This window comes from Sparus aurata, chromosome 4 (assembly GCF_900880675.1).
Source record: "Sparus aurata chromosome 4, fSpaAur1.1, whole genome shotgun sequence".
NCBI lineage: Eukaryota > Metazoa > Chordata > Actinopteri > Spariformes > Sparidae > Sparus > Sparus aurata.
In genome coordinates, this window is record NC_044190.1 from 6,188,877 (window position 1) to 6,208,909 (window position 20,033).

Genomic DNA, 20,033 nt, shown 5'->3' on the forward strand with positions numbered 1-20,033 from the left:
AATCTACCTTGACATTAAGGTTAATAAACTTGATCCATCACTGCAAGTCTGAATCTTAACGATTAGTACAAAATCATTTGACAGAAGACATTCCCACAAGGTGGAGAGATCTTTTATTTTACATAAAAAAGGGTGCAAACTGGAGTTTCCCTTTAGGTGTGGAGGGAATAAAAAGTGATTTTATAAGGTTCATGTGTGAAACATTGTATTCATATGAATCCAAGGAGGAACAAAAAAAACAAAACAAACAAAAAACAGGCATCTCAGATAAAAAAAAAGGACCTTTTACCTTTCTGTAAATTAAAAATCTGAAACCATAAAAGAAATGTGGGTCCTTCATTCTGAAGCCCTTGACTAACTCATTCAAATACATTTCTGAAGTGACATTCATATTTCAACACAATAATATTTATTTACAGTCTTAAGATTTCTCTTAATCATAGCTCTGAAAAAAGAAAACAATGCCGAGGGGAGGATAAACTCTGGAGCTGTACAATCTGATTTTCCACAGTCTGAGAGGGAAACAAAAAATAATCAAAGAATACATATTTTATATGGAATCCCAACAGAAAGAACAAAGAGTATAATTGTGAACTCTGTACAATTTACAATTTTCAAATAATCATCACAATATTGCAGTAAATGTCACCCTACACCTCTCCCTCAAAGTAAAATATACAGTAAATCCAAGACAATTCTACAGTACAGCAACAAGGAAAAAGTGCCAGAGAACCCAAAAAAGACCGAAGCCATTCATTCACACGTTAACTGTCCTTTGCTTTGATTTACACAGCTTTGACACACAGGAATGTGAGTTACACACAACCAAAGCCATCAACACAAGTCTGACCGAAGTGAAGTTTATCAGAAATAATGGGAACTGAAGTGGAATGTGCTGTGAGAAGACGTGAGGAGGGATTTTACTTTTACATGAGGACTGGAAGCCATAACGTCTCACTGACCCAACAGTACATGAGCCCTACAGGTGAGAAAAGTCAATGGAGTCAGACGGCTAGCTGTCGTCTCCAGATAAGCCATGCAGATACAAAGCACACAGAGTACTCCTATATGGCTCTGTATGTGGCCCAGAGAGTAAAGTAAATACATCAGAGTAATATATCTATATCTACCATTTCAGCTGTGAGCAAAAAAGCCAGGCGACTGACAGTGTGAGGAAGAAGCCGATGTTGCAAAGATGACAACTAACTTTGAAACAATCTCAGTCGATAAAAGTGGTGTTGGTTTCTTCTACAAGAAAGAAACAGACTCAGAACACTTTGTTCCTTCTTCCTGACGCTCTCGAACCTCTCCAACAACACTTCCTGGTACTGAACTGAGCCGCGATTTTTCAAAAGTGACAGTGGACACGTCGAGAACATTAGGTGGAATGCTCAAAAAAAACATTCAACTTCATATTTTCCTGGCACAGGTAAAAAGGCATGGGCTAGTAGTAGTCTCAGGAATGGCACTCGGGGAATTCATGGGGAACATTGAAGGCTATATAATCTGGATATCCATCTCACTACACAGAAATACTTTCAACTGTTCTCAGGTAGCTGGAACGAAACCGTCCAGGTGCCTACTGATGCTTCGTGGGGAGAATCACAGGCAGCAGAAGGTGGTTTTCTTTTGCTTTTCACCAACACAGGATCAAAATACATCATCAAGAATGTTTCACAGAGTCAAAATAAGTGATTTTAACCTCCAAACCAACATCTAACTGCACGTCACACCAGCTAGCGCAGAGTCCACAGGTGAGTCCGACGAGCATCACCTGTCCAACACACTCAAGAGGCACTAAGAGATCTCAAACAAATGAATACCTGTCATTCAAATAGCCTGTTTTCCCCCCGTTCCCCTCAAATCCTATGTGTGGAATTACTATGATAATAATGACCGGGAAAATAAACAAAAAACAAAACAGAAAAGGTCCCGCAGATTTTCATATTCAAGTACTTTCATTAACACAATAACTTAGACCCCGGAGTAACTGACATATCAGGGGGTGAGAAGGAACCAAAAGCTATACAGTGTAAATACACGCAACAAGCAGGTTTACATACTGATTCATCGAGATAGTTTGCAACATCTACAACATTTCTAAAGATGATGGAGCAGGTCCACAAAATGCCAAATCTAACACTCCACTGAGAGCTGATTCATCTAGGACTTGCGTGCGTGCGTGCGTGTGTGTGTGCGCAGAGAGGAAAGGGGAAGTGTCATGGCACAAAAAAAAAAAAGATGTGGGTGGGGGTAAAAATCAATTTAAAGTGTATTCCCTGCACCCTATAGGGAAGAGGCCTAGCATACGAGGCAGCTACAATTAAAGTAATAAGCACGTTTAAAGTACAGTATTAAGAAGGCAGGGTCTCGTCAGGGAGAGCCGGGGTCAACAAATGTAGTGCAGTCATGGTCTCAAGCTTTTTTTGTTACCCTCTCTTTCCCCATAAAACCATGGCTATTTGGAATGGGAAAAAACAAAAAACTGCATTAAAAAAAATTCACATTAGCAAGATATAAAATAAAAAAATAAAACACCTATGTACGGTTTCACTCTATGTTCGGAGGATAGGCAAGGTGACATATCGAGGATATTGTTTCAAGGCAGTCCTCCATGACACGACATTAAAAACAAAATGGTTATGGACACGTTCACTTATCCGCCCGTGAAGGTTTCCTCTCCATCCGAACATAAAACATCGCTTTGCAGCACAGGGGTCTTCAGACTGGACACGCAGGGACGCCGTAACACCTTTACACATTATTATGCCAAACCTTCCATTTGGCATTGCTCTCTTGGGAATACATCAGCGTTACAAGGGAAGTCATTAACTGCTAGCTGGGAACAGTCAGCAACTTTGGGCTTTTATTATACAAGTGAACCCAAAGATTGCGCTGCGAATCTCACAACCATCATTCTGCCAACTTCCATCTGGTGGTGTGGTGTGGTGGTCGACTGGTCGGTCGGGGGGTTAAGGCATTGGACAGTAGCGTTGAGAGGCTGTGATTCAATCTCCAAAGCACATCAGCCAGTTTCTCTTGTCACGCCAAAGCAACATCCCCCAGTGTGTACTGGTGCAGACTCCATCATTAACCATCACATCATTAAAATCATTTAAGAGCCTCCCACCTCATAATCCACTTAGTTTTGGTCTCACTTTTTTTCCTTTTCTAAACATTGGTCTCAACTCCTTAACTGCAATTTCCTTCCCATGCGCATGACAGATTATATAAATGCTCCGAAGTCATTTACTCTTCTGTCCATACATTCAGTGTGTATGTTTGAGAATTAGTAAGAAAACTGGTGGCAACCAAGAGATAAATAGCATAAATAGCATTTTTTTTTTTTTCAGCCCCATCTAAAAGTGTCAGGTTGCCGTTCATGATCGCAAAGCCAACAGGAGCAAAACACTGCATGAGTCAACAGAGACTGTAGTGTGTTTGACAGCGGCGTGGTTAAGTGGGAGTGCTTTAACCAAGCAGCGTGAGCAGAAGTCATCCTCAGAGAACACAGTGCAGGAGGCGTCTCTGGTCTTTCTCTCAGGCCCCGGTCCCAGTGCCAGGTTCCACCTCTGTTTGGAGGGAAAAAAGTGCAGGGGCCAGTATGGCAGACTGATGCTCTTTGTGTGCCTGTATGTGAAGATAGGCAGTGACACTGTTGGCTCCTCTTGTGTTCAAGTTTACATTCAGTCCCACGCCAGGAAGGACCAAAGTGTCTCAATGAGTTAGCAATCTAACCAGGGGGCGAACCATTTGAACTGGGACTTTACGGAAGGGAAATGAAAACATGATTCTGAGAGTCAAACTATAAAAATCATAGTATGGGACAGGTTGAAGGTGGCAAGACTCCACAGGGAAGATCTGGGTCTTCCTTTGCAATACCACAGGAGAGAAACTGTAGCAAAGAATGTGCCAAAAAGAGGAGAGGAAAACATGAATGCTGGGCGTCTTGGGATAGGAAAAAACAAAAACAAGGTTATCCTCTGCACAATTCCAACAAAAAAGGTTCCCCGTTTGGACGACTGGCCTGCAAAACAGTCCCACAGATCTCGGAAGAAGGGGGAAAAAATGACAAAAAGAAAAACTTACAAAAAGGACTCCCATCATAAGACATGAGCGTCTTGTACATCTCAACAAACCATTTTTAATGGGTCCCTCCAGAGGACATTTCAATCAAGGTCGTTGTTGTCTCCCTCTTTTACTCTGAATGGAACCTTATTGATTTCTGAAATCACAATCAACTGAGCCGGACACTTGGAGCGTTTCAAGCCGGTGGTGGATGATCATTTGTGCCTCGGCGTGTTCTTCTTCCGTTTTCGCTTAAAGAAGCAGCAGCACCTGCAGACAGAGACGGACATTAAACCGACATGCAGATGAGAAAAAAGGCTTCAGATGAAGCAAAAAGAAAGAACAAAACATGAGCGGGCTGCTTCAATTAGTGTGTTAAATTAAACTACTTGATTCTTCCAAATCTGGACATGTTTTTGGAATCATAATAATGAGAACTGCAGAACTGCAGCTGGCAAAAGGTTTGATTAGCAAAACATTAGCATCAAGGACGAGATGGATGTGTTCCCATCCACCAGGTGTTTGCATGCTTATTCACCTCCGACCGTTTTTAAGAAGAGACAAACAGCAGAGAAGTACAAACTGCTGCAGTGCCTCTGAAGGAAGGTTTGCTCCGATGCAAAAAAAAGGGGCAGTGCACACAAAGAGCACAAGACACAGTGCGCCTGAACGGTCAATAAAAACATACAGAGACAAGAAAAAAGCTGTGGATCAAGACATAGGACAGTGACTGGGTGCTCTTAGATTAATTCATTAATAATGAATGATGGTGCACCATGCAACAAGAGTTTAAAGACCTTTAATCTGAAGCCAAATGTGCTACTAACAGGAGTGAAATCACAGGGGCTATTAGGACGACATCAAGAAGGAGTTTGTTAACTCATTTCAAAGTTTATTTTTGTGCCCTGATGAGACATTTTCAGATTTCAAGTTAGCTTGGTTTACAGTATTCTTTACTCATCCGTCACTGATCAACATCGGGCAGCGGTGGGAGAAGAAACTTGGTAGCTTGGCAGTACACATAGTAGACAGTGCTCTCAGGGGTTTACTGTACAGTTGCACCAGTGAGAGTCTGGGTCAAATTTGTAAATAACTCCACTGGGCCCAGCCTAGGCTGGTCCACTCCCTGTCCCATGAGTCTGATGTGGACTAGCAGAGAGGGACTCACCACAGGTTGAGCATTTTCACGCAGCTACAGAAGAAGAGAGAGGAAAGAGTGTAAAGAGAAAAGTAAGAGATTAATACAGCAAGACCAAGATGATGGGACTGGGCACATGCACACACACATGCACACAGACACACCGTCAGGACACAGGTGGACACAGAGAGGGACGTCTGAGAGGTTAAAGGAGAAAAAGATTACAGAAATTAACATTTACTCTGCAGACAGTTCTTCCTGAGATCATTCCTCATCTCTGAGAAGAGGCTGTGTGTTGTGAGACACATTTGCACTACAAGTGTGCATTTAACACCCTTTTGAAAAAAATGCAGCTTCCTAAGAAAAAAACCAATTGCTCATGATTCAACTGTCTAATTTGTTGTTTTAAAATGTCTTGATGTTAGACATTGAAAGCTCGTCCGCATCTTGATAAAGTTGGTGGAGTTTGAAAACATAATGGAACGATGGAAATATGTGACACAACTATTGGTCATAAATCCATTACAAACTAGTGTGTGTGTTTTAAGTCCTCTCTAAGTTGTTCTTTTAAAACTGTTTTATAAAATCTGGTTACACCACTTAACATTAAAGTCCCACTCTAGTGTGTATTGCTTCTTAAATGTCTTTTCATGAGCCACACTGTTCGCTAAATCATATTTGACAAATACTTTAATTTTGTGCTCAAACTTTTTAAGCTGTTGCTAAAATGGAACAAAGACACAGTGACCACAGTAGAATGTGGGAGTCATGCGTCATCAAGTTGTACAAGTAGCGTGGCTCCTTTAAGAAGAGTATGTGCAATGTGTAGTGTTTGTGTGAAGGGGCTGGGCTCGGGGCTAACAGCTGTTAGCATCTGGAGAGACTGTACAGTACAGTTTGTCTATGAATCAACTCAGCTGTCACTCAAACAGAAGTTCTTCTTGTGTATTGAGGAGCAGCAATCACTATCCCTGCTAATATTCATGCTAGTGCTTATCCATGCTAATATCGCTGTTCTCACTGATCCATGCTAATATCGCTGTTCTCACTGATCCATGCTAATATCGCTGTTCTCACTGATCCATGCTAATATCGCTGTTCTCACTGATCCATGCTAATATCGCTGTTCTCATTGATCCATGCTAATATCGCTGTTCTCACTGATCCATGCTAATATCGCTGTTCTCACTGATCCATGCTAATATCGCTGTTCTCACTGATCCATGCTAATATCGCTGTTCTCACTGATCCATGCTTGTGGTGTTGATCGCACAAAAACGAAAGTGTGGTTGCGATGTTAACTGGTTAATTAGGATTATTACCACACCCCATCTGTTTGAGACAGAACGTTAAACAGGAACAAAAACTGACTAGAGAGGGACTTTAACGTCTGATCAGGTGAAACCTTTAGAAATGTGCAACTCAGCTGCTGAGTAACATTTGTAGCACCGTCCAATCAAAAGCGGTCACTCATGTAATCAGGAAGTCACTGTAGCATCACAAGCTGTGACAAACTGACATAAAACTTGAAGGCTGTCCTGGCAAACTCAGCAGACACCTGGCAGATACAGGAGCTGATCAGGCTCACCTGGCCCAGGGCTATAAAAGCTGGCCCATGTGTTCACTCTGTCTTCCTTCAGCTAGGATCCATCCCGCATCTCCTCTTTTATGCACCGTAACACAACCTCAGCATTTAAACTACGTATCCATGCATTGCTTGCATTGTTGACATTACTGTTACGCATCACTGTTTAATTGTGCAACCTTTAGTAATCAACCCTTATTTGTATGTCATCTCTTGGTTGAATGCCTCATATTCCCAAATCTCCGTTAAGTAAACAAAAATGTTAAGTGGTTTAATGTGGTATAAAGATGAGAATGTTGTCAATAAACTAAAACACTGTAGTGCCCTATTAGCTGCTGTTATACACAGCTGTAAGATGCATACATGTAATTTATGATTTTTATATCTGTAGCATAAAAAATTCACATAGTTTATCCTCATCCTGCACAGATGAGAATGTCTTTCTATTGTTGACAGTCGAAAGAAAATTTCAGACCATGAATATAAATAAAAGATAAAATAACATGTGATATTAATTTACCATGGAAAACTGTTATTACCTCAAAAGGAAACATAATAATTCAGTCAGTTGCATCAGACATATGATTTGCATTCATTACTTCATGTTCTTAAAAATTCAACATTAACTTGTCTGACGAGGTATCAAAGAGTGTGGCAGTAAACGCACCAATCATTACATCAAACAACAGTGTGAATGGAGATAACAGGAGGAAGCCTGTCATCTGCACAGAAATAGAAACCAGAGCAGATTCAAGTGAATCAACCTCCGGGAGACTCAGGAGAAAATCATCATTTCAGTGACTTTGATTAGACGGTGAATCCCTGTAATGTCGTTACCAGAACTCTAAAAGAGCTCAACTGAAGCTAAATACACTCCAACATTTAGTGCAACAACAACATTATTTATTACAATGCTACAGGATGAAAGCTACTTTAAGATACAGGAGAGAGATCGATTTTTGTTTCTGAATAACTTCCCCCTCATTTTAAATACATATTCTGCTGGCTTGATGATCAGGGATCTGGCATTAATGCTCAATTTATCACCTATTCACTTTCATATGACTAAATAAAAAAAAAATGACATATTGACTACAGCAGAATCTGCGAGTCATACGTCATCCTCCAAGCTTGGTTTATACGAGTTGTACGAGTAGCTTGGCTCCTTTAAGAAGAGGGCAATGTGTAGTGTTGGCCCTGAGCCCAGCCCCCTCACACAAACAGCTGTTAGCATCTGGAGAGATTGTACAGTACAGTTTGTCCATGAATCAACTCTGCAGCTCCTCATTACACAAAAAGAACTTCTGTTTGAGTGACAGCTGTCACTATCCCTGCTAATATTCACAATATTCATGCGACTGATCCATGCTTATATCTACGTCATCACTGATCTATGCTAGTATCAACGTTATCACTGATCCCTGCTTGTGGTGTTGATCTCACAAGAACGGCAGTGTGGTTGCGATGGTAACTGGTTACTTTATTATTAACACACCCCATCTGTTTGAGACAGAATGTTAAACAGGTACAAAAACTGACTGGAGAGGGACTTTAATGTCTGAGCAAGTAATGTGCAATATTTATAAAATATTGTTAATTGAACACATGAACATCTGTTTGGAACATTCTGTTAAATAGAATTATTAAATTAAAGAAATGTTCCACTGTGTTTATTGTTTGTGTTCATCTACAGTCAGTAATGTCAGAGAAAAAAAATTATTTACCTGCTCAAAGTTAAGTTATATTCATTCTATACATTAGTTAGTACTCATTCAGATGTAACAGCACCGCCTGTACACTGCTCACAGTTACATACCCATAGCCCCAACTGAGCTAATACTTTACATCCATTTTCATCATGGAAGTGTTTTTCAGTGAGGCCAGTAAAGCCATTTTAACTGCACCATCTTCATTTTACACTGAAGCCTCACAACAATGGCACTGTTGAGGTCCTGCCTAGAAACAAAGGTGACTTGAGGCCAAATCAGGACAGTCTCCTCCTGCATTCTTGCTGACTGGTTCAACATCAGTAAGAGCGATTGTGTTGGTGACACAAGACAAAGCTTTTGTGTAACAGCACCTCTCAGTGCATGTGTAGCTTGCAACTAAATCTGTGTTCTGGAGTTCAGTTCCACTCCAACATTTCTGTTCATCAAACAAAATTAATCTACTTTAATTTCCAGCAACCATAAATTCCAACTGCAAAGATTTTTTTTTCTCCCTTGACATATTCCTTTTTGTCTCAGAAGTGCTCCACTCAGTTCTTCTCAGTCAGCTGAATAATGTGACATTCAGCCAGCAGCGCAGTTTTTGCACAGTGGGCGTCCAGCCATGCAGCACGCCATCATTCCACTACTGGGGCTGAATATTTGAACCAATAGCTGTTTAGCTGCTGCTACCAGTTCTTTTATGTTCCGTTTGTGACAGGGACAATCTGGTGTAATCTCAACTAGCTGAAGACACACTTTATTATAATCTTTACTGGTGCGATTGAAGACTTGACATCCTCCAGGGTTCTTACACACTTTTTAAAGTCAAGTCAATGATTTTCAAGATCCTTTTCAGACCTCTACAAATGAATGAGACCAAAAAATGTCCTAACATGTGATGAACGACACCTGCTCAGCATGTAAAGAACCCTCAGCACCTCAACCCCTTGTGTTTCTCAGAGTGACACAGAAGTGCTTCATGCTTACCATTGAGAAGTTGTGAGGGATTCAGAGGACGTTTCAGGTGCACTATGTGCAAACAACGCAGGCATTAGTATAGCTCTACTAAAAGCTGACAATGTGACATTTAGTTTTTCTGTGATAAATATATGACATAAGAAACAAAAAAAAGCAACAGGAATTTTTCAGCAGATAACTTGAATAGGTCAATAGAGGTTGTGCACGTGATGTCACAGTAGGTGGAAGCTTCCACTCCTTCAGGTGAAAGTCTGAATGATACGTTGCTGTTTACTACCACAAAAAAAAAAAAAAAAAAAAATCACACAGAGCCAGACACCTGTTCACCAGCTGCCAATTGTAGCTAGTGAACATACTATAATGTAAATGTAATGTAGTCTCTCATTGTCTCATACTAAATTAATATAATACATGCTACTTAAGTAGTAGACAATTGTGCATGACAGTTTTTCCCTGAATCTTAAATGCACCTATTGCAAATTTAGAAGCTATAGCAAATAAAAGACCATTAATGACCTTAATGACATTTAGTTTGTTTTAAGACTTCTGATGGAGCCACAGAAAACCTGTCCTATGTTAGAGTCTGACTGCTCAGGCTACAGATATGAGCAGCAGCATGACGGAGAAGTTAATTTGCATCCGTGTTTCTTTCTTTAAAAAAGTCTTATTAACGGAACAGCAAAGAGACAGGCAGCAGAAAAGATCAAAAACCCACACAGTCAGGCAGAAGAGAAGAGCAGCAGGAGCAGGATGACAGCTGGAGGGTGGGGACAGTGCTGTCACTATTCAACAGCATAGCAAAAATTGAGAGAGATAGAGGTAGAGAGGGAAAGAGAGGAAGCGACAGATGGACATGAGGGAGTGGTTTCGCGGGTGTGTGTGACACATACTTGGCCTCATCGACCACTTCCACCTCTGCCTGAGCCGTGATCGGAGCGTTGGAATGAACTGCCAGTGGATCGTCTGCGTTCAGCTCCCCGTTGGTCGAGCTGACCACCTGCGGCACAGACGGGTGTTACTTCAACAACAGTGGGAAACAAGTCCTGCTGTGATGGAGATTTCGAAACCCATTCACTTTGTTTGATTGTCTCCTCTTTGGAAACACACCGAACAGCTTCAAAGAACAACAACAACACATCATTACAGGCAACACCAGCAAACAACATGAATGTGCTTTTCTTGCTTGCATTTCATATCAGGTAGCTAACTGTCTGTGTATGTGTCTCTTTTCAATACTGTCATAGTCTGTTAAAGTAATTTAGTGAAACCTGAAATGTCCAAAATGGAAACAAAAAAAGGGTAGAGTTTTTGAACCCAAATAATTGTGTATGCTGAAATCAGTAGGCGGCAACAGTTTCATTATTCTCCTAAATATGTGGTTCTCATCAGTGACCACAGCTGAGAGCAACCTCCAGCAGAGATGATGAACCATGGGAGTGTCAGTTTTGCTGCAGCTCCACTTCTAAATCACAAAGCTAGTTTCTTTGAAGGGTGAAATAAGTAAAAGTTCATGTTTAAAACATTCACCTGTGCAGGGAGCTCTGATCTATATAAATCAAAGCAAATACATGGCTTCTTTAAAATTCACTCCCAGGCTATACGCCAGTACAGAGGAGAAAAAAATCATGTTGAGATCATTTTGACAGAAATACTGATATGATTCACAATTAAAGGAAATTGTTATTTTAGCGTCACACTTTTCCTTTTCACTGCAATTTCTTTTCATTTAAAAAAAACATGCTGTGACGTTTGTTGGAACTGAACCTGGAGAACACAGTCTGTAGGGCCGCCATCCTTCCACTGCAGCAGGACTTCATTATAATGCTGTTTTTTTTTTTTTTACATTTATCAAAAAATGCAGTTTCTAGTTTGTGGATATTGCACCTGACCATTCCGTGATTTGGATAAAATCTAGATTAATTGCGCAACCCTTGAGAAAACATACAACTTTTAAAAGCTAGACAGACATGATGGACAATCAGACACACACAGACAAAGAAAAAGATGTGGCTTTCCAAACACTGACGGTTGTTTCATTAACCTGTAGAAGAAATTCATTGTAATTATAGTAAGAATGTGTTCTGTGATCATAAATGCATACAGTGTACAGCTTTGCTAATGTTAGCCAACTTAAAGGATTCACTTCCACTCATGTTGTAGAACACTCTCCAAGAGATGAAGCTGCTGGAAGCAACACACACACTGCTGTTGTAATTACCGGTTTACTCTAAATTTAAAGTTACTGCACCTATATAACCCAATCAATGTATCAGAACTCTGTCTTGGAGGAAAGTGGAGCGAGGTAAAACATGAAAGTCATGTGACTGCTGGAGGTCAAGAAGCTTCAACAAGCACACTGTCTTATGTACTCACTGCCTTTAATAAGAAATCTTATAGATTGTTGCGGTCTGTGTGGGTTCAACTCAGTGTCAGAGTTTACAGAAAAAGAGATAAATCTTTCTCACACCTTTTCAACCTGAATGGAAGTGAATGGCACTTTGGGTAATGGCAAGTTGTCAAAATTACACCAGGATGTTCCTTTAAGCATAACGACCTTTTACGACTTAAGAGCATGCTGAGCCAGGTCACCCTGCCATGCAAGAGGCTTCTTGATCTTGCAAGGAAGTGCCATGAAGAGCTAGTGGACCTGAGATCAAAATGCCACAACCAGGGGTGCTATTTATACAGCTAAACCACATTTTCACCATCTGGGGTGAGTGGCACCAGATGACATGCATATGGTGGTGCAGAAAAATAACATTTCCCAGCCAGGGGGTAAAAGGGTAGGGGAGGTATATGGGTGTAGATCTGTCTCACACACAGGGCTAAACTATAAGATCAATGTCCTGTCCTGGTTAAATGTCTTATCTACAACTGTACATTTACTTGAGAACTAGGGATGGCAGCAATTACATAAACCAGTACCATTTATTTTATGAACAATTGTGAAGTTGTTGTTTTTTTGTTTTTTTAGAGGAACACAAAATAAATGTCATCTCATCTGAATGACCTGGTCAGTATATCTGAAAGTGTTGAATGTAAGAATAGCCTTAAGTTAAAATTAACAACCAAACTCGGCTTTAAAATGTTCTTTAAAAAATATTTTCCTGAAAAGGTGATCGTTGCCTTAAATGACACCTCTGAGAATCGTTAAGTATGTAACTTTAAACATTACGTATTCTTCTGGATTAGATCCTATGAGACAGATCTGACTCCATAGAGACTGGGTGGGGCTGTTGGTTGATCAGGTGAGGGGTGTATACCTGCACTGAGCCCCCGTGCCTGTCCGCTGCCAGGTGGGAGGTCAGATAGGAGGAGTTTGCTTGGCGTGTGGGCTGCACCTCCCATGCTCCTCGTCGATCTGAGACCGCTGTCTGCTCAGGGGCGTCGGTGATGGGAGGGGGGTGCGATGGGAGGGGGTGGGGGTGAGGGGAGTGATGGAATAGTTGTGTTAGGAAATATGGGTAAATGGGTGAGCGAGGCCAGGTGACATGCAAAGCAGCATGAGAAATGGAGAAGAAAAATAAATGTAACAAAATAAAAAAGTGAAATCAAAATCAAAGCAAGGCTTCAGCCAGAGAACTGAACCAGGAACTAATGAGCCTGAAGCCAAACAGAGGAAAATCTCTCAAGTCTCTAACTTTAGCCTCAATCTCATTACACTTAAATAAGACACAAGTTAAACCTGAAGTAGCCGACTGTACTGGATCAATCTACCTTTTTGATGAACAAGATGTTGTTCATCAAAGACTTTTCTTTGAGACAGCAATTAACAAACATAATCCAATGTACATTCAGCAGATAACTCACTGAAACACATGATCAAAATCCCTAATTGTTAGAAAAACAATCACATAAAAAGAATTTGCACCATAGCTTAGAAACCACAACAACATAATAATGCTAAGGGAAACCTCGATCCCTTGAAAATGTTGGAAAACACACCTGCACTTTTTCTGATGTTCTCTCCTATTCAGTCTAACCAAGAAATAATCTGCCTTCATTATCTCTTAATCCATCTCATTTCAATGTAGTACTACAGTATGTGAATGCATATCAGGTATCCTCCTCCAATTGTTTGTGTATTCAGCAGCATGCAGCCGCCTAGAGAAAAATAACTTTTTACTTTTAGTGTTGTCACTATCGCCATTTCTCTGGCAACCAATCATATTTTGTGATGGAACAGTGGGAGAAGCGTGTTCTGACTGTGTTTGTCCATCATGAGACAGAAACACACCAGAGGCAGAATCTCATTTGCAGGTTCTGAACACTGAATATTGCTGGCGAGAGTTGTTTTTTTTTTCCACACTACACATTGTAAGCTTGTAGTTAGCTGTCTAGTCAACTCACTGTTAACAGTGTTGAGTTAGCTACCAAGCTAAAGTGCTTCATACAAACATGTACTACATGTGCTTGTTCCCCTTGACACACACACACACACACACACACACACACACACACACACCTTTTGTCTAAAAACGAAACCTGGCGTACCTGATTTCTGATCGGTTGGTGCTGTGAGGGCCGGTCTCTGTGAGGATGGCTCTCCCTCGTGACTGCAGATGCGCCAGAGTCTATATGAACAGACCCCACTGGTGTAGGCTGACAGGAATGATAATGAGTGAAATGCTGTGCAGTCAGAACTCTTAACAGATTCTGTTTAACAGTTTATGTGCGTCACTTACTATCTGCCTGCCGACCCAGTCGTAAGTGTAGTCAAAGGTGTATCCTTTTCGCTCAAACAGTTCAGTGAACAGAGTCCTCAGATATTCATAGTCAGGCTTTTCAAAGAAGTCCAACCGTCTCACATATCGCAGGTAAGTGGCCATCTCCTCTGGAATACACAGAAAGGAAAGAAAATACTGGTTTAACCTTCATAATGGACACTGTAATTCTAATAATGTTGTGGGATGACTTTTCAAACAATTTTACTTTGGGTAAAGAAAAACAGGTCAAATCACAGCCAGTATCTGTATTGACCATCATCCAGCTTTACAGCCTGGTCGTGAGTATTTTACAGACGTCAATCATCAATGTACCTGGGAAGTTCTCACAGAGGACCTCGATGGGAGTGTTTCGTTTTGTGTCTCCGATCTTTTGGTATCGCTCTTTCAACGTGTCGGCCTGCAGTAGATTTAAATCAGAAAGACATGTGAACCATTTCTGATGTCGAGCACATTCTCATATTCTTTTTTCTTAATGCAGATTGGTTAAAAGAAAATCTTCACTCCTGACTGTGTACTGACTTACACACAGAAACGATTTGTCAGTTTGTACCATTACCTCTTGGAAATACTTCGGTGTTTTTGATATTAACATTGACTCACTTTGAATTCAGAAGATTGATTTTAATGTAAAATTTCAACATAATCTGGTGATAGAACCCTACACGAAAGAATGATACTGTTCTTATTATCAGATTAAGATTTAGAGCCAGACTGTCATGACATCAAGTCAGCTCTGAGTTGTTTTACATTTCTATTGATTTTCTTCTACGGAACACATCCATGTCCTTGGCATACCTTCAGTCCTTGCCACGGTAGACTCCCACGAAGGAAATACATGAACATGTGGCCCAAGGCCTCCAGGTCATCTCGCCGGCTTTGCTCTACATAAGCAGATATATCATAACACTGAGAAAGTGCCAAACCATCTCACACAACATAGACTCATGTATAATGAAGAAAACATAGCTATGGAATGGATCTCACCTTTCCCTAAATGTGTATTGATGGACATATATCGAGCAGTGCCAGTCAAGCTCTTATGCTCCCGGTATGGAATGTGTTTTTTGGTCTCGGGGTCGATGTATTCTTTGGCCAGGCCAAAGTCAATGATGTGGATGATGTGTTCCTTCTTGTTCCCTTGCCGTCCGATGAGAAAGTTCTCAGGTTTGACATCTCTATAGATGAGGTTTTTAGAGTGCACGTACTCCATTCGAGAAATCTGGTGAGAAAGAAAACAGAGTCAGCAAAAAGAACAATGAACACAGATCTGATCAAATCACATACCAGGCGACAAAGTCAGCAAAAATGGGAAACAAGTTCTCAAAAAGACTGTCAAACTGTCAAAAGTGACAGTTGACTGCTGCGGTACGTCAGTCCTCTCATGAGCATTGTAATACAATACTTCCTGAGTGATTGATTTCAGCAGTATTACACATTGAAGGAGCACTCCACTGATTTTACCCAGCAAGATCAATTCAGTAGTCATGGTTTATACCACTCATCCAGCGTAGACAGTTCAACAAGCCTCTGAAAATTACTCAACAACATTTGAGTCAAATCATCATGGAGAAAACAAACACATAACGGAAACCTTCTGTTGCAAACTAGGGATGTCTGGTTTGACAGACGTTGACCTATACTTGTTAGGAAAGGTATGATGAATGATGTAGTTGAGTTGTATTATAAGAAATGTAGGATCCAGTGTTTCCTCACACTAGGGACTGAAAGTCAGGACATCTTGGTCTCTGTCACAGTAAGTCCGACTCATTAACCTCCACCAAGGATGTTTTCTGACCCGAGTCTGCTAGTCGGTTTGAACAGCAAGATTATACAAATAAGGCCTGACACAACAAGAACAGATTGTCAACAATAGGGTCCCTTAACTTTTGGTCCAAGCATATGTTCTCATTTTCATTAATTTCTCTGGGAATAATGCATGAATCTGGATGAAAAAAAAAAAAAAATCAGGCACATTTAGGTTGCTGTTTTAATGAGTGAGACGTAGATCTAAATAAAAATCCAGATCTAGCAGATTAACATATGTTAGGTAGCAGACTATAAACTTGATTGAATTAAAGGGGGCTGCTGGGATTTGTCATTCGAGTTTTAATCTGTCTCTTGTAAATCTGCCAACTTTATGGAAGTACAACACATGAGTACTGGATCCTATTTATGACACAATGACAATGACATCAACCAAGAAATTAGTCAATTACTGCTACGAAATCTTTGTAATTGTAAAAACATGAGACTGACATTGATGATTACTGAATTACTTTGAATACTCATAGCTGCAACTACAACGTAATAAGTATTCTTACCTGATAAATGATAAATGATTTATCCTGACTGACTTATGATTGATTCAGCAATTGTTCAGCACTATGCTGCACAGCCACAGTGTCCCACTTCTATCACAAAGAAGCTTCATGTAGTGGTTAGAAAATCTGGCTCAACGCTAACAGACAGCCAAACCATCCTGCAGGGACCCAGGACTACAAAGCACAGGCGATAATGATCAGAATGACAATGTGTTTAGAATTTAGTAATTATAACCACAAGCTCATAGCGGTGAAAGAGATTTGTAATTGACATGAATGACAGCTCTCATACACACAATGGGAAATACTGTAAGCAATGGCATGAGTAATAAGATCCTTTAGTTGTGTTTGATCTTGAGGGATCCTGATACCCTGAAACACTCCGCCTATTACCAGACCAAAAAAAGAGCTCGAGTAGGAGTATTAGCTCGCAGCACTTATTGTGGGATCCCTCATTTGTGCCAAAGAATAAAGAGGGAAGTCCCATGTGATAAATACAGGAGGAAAAAACTCTCTGTTCTGCAACACCATGCTTATGTTGTGCTGTTTTGTAGGTTTCCTTACAAATTTGCAGAGGCTATCTGTATTACAAGAGCACTGCAGATTTTGTGCTGACAAAATGAAATGTTAGAAATTTGGAGATGTCTCAGGCGCCTGAGAGACTGGGTCCAACCACCCTCTGAGCTGCTCAAACCTAATGAGATTCAGTGATGGCTTTGCTCTTTTTGACAGCTTCCAGCCTTCCTGACTCTGCCCAACAGTATAGATATACTGACAGATTGCTAATTTGCAGACTGGGTAATGGGAGACTGCAGCGGTCACACCTCTACAGGCCTCTGGTCCGGAGGCAGGACTCAACCCAACATTATATGGTGTCTTGATTAACATCACAGTATGTACAGTATGCTAAATTCACCGGGCGAGCCATCAAAATACGATTATTAGGTTTTTATACATGGACTTGCAGATACTTTTATTGGTCATTAACGAAGAATTTACATAAATCTGCCCAGTTTATTTTTCCCATATACATTTTGAATATTAACATACTTCAGTCTTCAGAGGCGACTAGAAGCTGCTTTACATCAACTTCATGTGGCATGCTGCCCTGAACTCACCAGCTGAATTGCGATCATTAAAACAGTCTTCAGTGAAAATGTCCTGTCACAAAGGTCAAAGAGGTCCTCTAGACTCGGGCCCAGCAGCTCCAGAACCATGGCGTTGTACTTCCCACAGGGGCCAAAGTAAAACACCTGGGGAACTCCTTCAGCTGAAACACAAGGTGAAAGAAATTAGACTAGTGACAAACAGACATCCAAGCCAAACTATACATCAGGACATTTGTCACAGCATCCCAAGTCTTTTTTCATCTCCAACGTGTTTACAAGTGCATCACAGATATAGAAGATTAACGTTAATAACTTCGATAATAAATCAGAAACTGCTGGAAAAAAAACAAAAACAAATACTAGTTAGAAGATAATAAAAAAGCAGAATATGCCTCCAATGTGTTGTTTATACTAGTGGGAATTCTATAGAGTCCAGATGTCACAAGTGTTTATTATTCCTGTCTCTCTTGACTAATGACACTAAGTTGGGTCCAAGGTTAACCATAAGAGGCCTCAAACTGCTCAGACAGGAGGAGGGGAACCACAAGGTTACTGAGCAGAGAAAACTTCTCGGTAAACATTAACCTTAAAGTAGAATACAATGCAGTGCCTACAAGCAGAAGTGTGTCACTGAAAACTAATCTTTTCACTGCCTAATATCACATCCTCCCAACTGAATCATTTCCTCTCTGCTCTACTCACTCCAATTGCTCCAAAATCCCTTCCATCTGTCACCTTGGCTCTTATTTTACTTCTTGTCACTGTGCAGTTTAGTCAGTATAAAGTAATGTAGAGTTGTAAAAAAGTTTGTGAGCTTGAATGTATAAGGATGGCAGGGTGTGAACTGTTTTTACTTTTTCTTCATTCATGCAGTTTTAATAACATGACATAAAAGCCCTCCGTGGGAGTGTCTACTTTTGGAACAAGGGCATCGTCGTCCCATATGCACAGTATGAAATTCCTCATGTTTTGCAGGATTTTAAATCGTAAGCAAGTGCAAGTCCAATCAATTTATATTTTGTAATTGGGAATGTCGTCATCCTTTGTTGTCTTCGTGACCACATCCTGAACTTCACTCTCAAAGAACTAGGAAATCAGGTCAAACTGTTAATTGCCTTCAGGGGAGCATGATTCAAAGTTTAGTCAGGGTCCTATTAAAAAGGTCCCCTCAAGAAACTTCAAAGAAACGCTGCAGCTCCGATCATACAGACCTCGCTTGAACAGACTGCCTAAGCTGCGCTCGGTCCTTAGAAATATTATAATTGCAGAGAAGTTTAAAATAAAAAGAAAGGACTTCCTGATTACATTTCATGTCCCTGATTTGTAAGCTAGTTATTGAGGATCTGCTGACTGCAACATTAAAAAAAATCTACTGGAGACAGTATTACTGTGTATTCACTAGTTCGGTTTGTTTCGTATGTGTACTTGGGAGATGATCTGCATTTATGCATGTTAAGTTTGTTTATGTACATTTATCGATTTTGCCATATGATGGCAGCGCAACAAACTATAATCACAAAGAGAGAATTAATCTAAATATCGACATATTATCACCGTATAAAGTTGATATGGTGAACAGGCTAGCAACAGAGCTGGAACGCTGCTTTTAACATCCAGAGGAACCGGAACGATATGACCATGGATCTGAAGATGTTTTCCAGCTGGCAAACGCTAATCCAATATTTACTTTGTTTCGAGCTCAGTTTTATCAGTGAAAGTGAAGGATGGTAAATACAAAATGTTATGTTTCTGGCTGTAAACCCAAAACATGAGCTGACAACAAAACAAGTTAATATGCCTCATGGAGATGAGCAGAGTCTGAGAATTTTACATTCTTTGCACCCTCATTTCACATTACAATAGTCATTTGTTAACATAAAATATTGATTAAGCAATTTGAAAATATTTACTTTTTCTGCTATAGTCAACTTCTTATTTTACCCTGCACACATGCCAGCCCACCATATATTGGTAATGTGCTCAATTCAGATTTTGTGTGCCATTACTAAGGAGAAATTAGTTGTCACAATAAAGTTTAGTAAAGGGATCAGATTGCCATCTTCAACTTATTATTCTGCTCAAGCACTTTTAGTAGAGACTGATAATCAGAAAGATAAATACCGACACTAATCCTGAAGCCGTGTGTTAACGTATTCATGCCAATATGTCGCTGAAGACGTCTGACTTGCCAGCTGGGAAACACACTGCAGTATGAAAGGTAGCGTAAATGCTGTCGGCTAGCATATGGGCATGTAGGAGTCATGCCGAGCTCCAGCCTGTGTTTCTGGACACCATTATGCAGTTCTGTGGGTTGCTAATTGTACCATAGGAATGAGTGCCTTCAAACCCTGGGTGCCTGTGGGAGGCCTTAAAATGTGTCGGATTGGAGATGTGCTGT

General features: G+C 40.5%; 1 protein-coding gene across 8 annotated transcripts in view; it reads right to left on the bottom strand.

Annotated features, from left to right (window-relative positions):
* Nucleotides 1-94: 94 nt before the first annotated feature.
* Nucleotides 95-20,033, bottom strand: part of csnk1g1 (casein kinase 1, gamma 1) — a 41,974-nt gene continuing 22,035 nt past the window's right edge. Inside the window, exons 5-14 of one of the 8 annotated variants that reach the window (XM_030414008.1) lie at nucleotides 17,645-17,796; nucleotides 15,190-15,424; nucleotides 15,001-15,086; nucleotides 14,518-14,605; nucleotides 14,164-14,312; nucleotides 13,973-14,080; nucleotides 12,742-12,852; nucleotides 10,369-10,475; nucleotides 5,237-5,260; nucleotides 95-4,338 (exon numbers count right to left, since the gene is read on the bottom strand). In XM_030414008.1, coding sequence (XP_030269868.1) covers nucleotides 4,284-4,338; nucleotides 5,237-5,260; nucleotides 10,369-10,475; nucleotides 12,742-12,852; nucleotides 13,973-14,080; nucleotides 14,164-14,312; nucleotides 14,518-14,605; nucleotides 15,001-15,086; nucleotides 15,190-15,424; nucleotides 17,645-17,796 — 1,115 coding nt within the window. In that variant the 3' untranslated portion in view covers nucleotides 95-4,283. The remainder of the gene's footprint in view (nucleotides 4,339-5,236; nucleotides 5,261-10,368; nucleotides 10,476-12,741; nucleotides 12,853-13,972; nucleotides 14,081-14,163; nucleotides 14,313-14,517; nucleotides 14,606-15,000; nucleotides 15,087-15,189; nucleotides 15,425-17,644; nucleotides 17,797-20,033) is intronic. The other 7 variants (XM_030414009.1, XM_030414012.1, XM_030414010.1 and 4 more) reach the window with 7 other exon arrangements.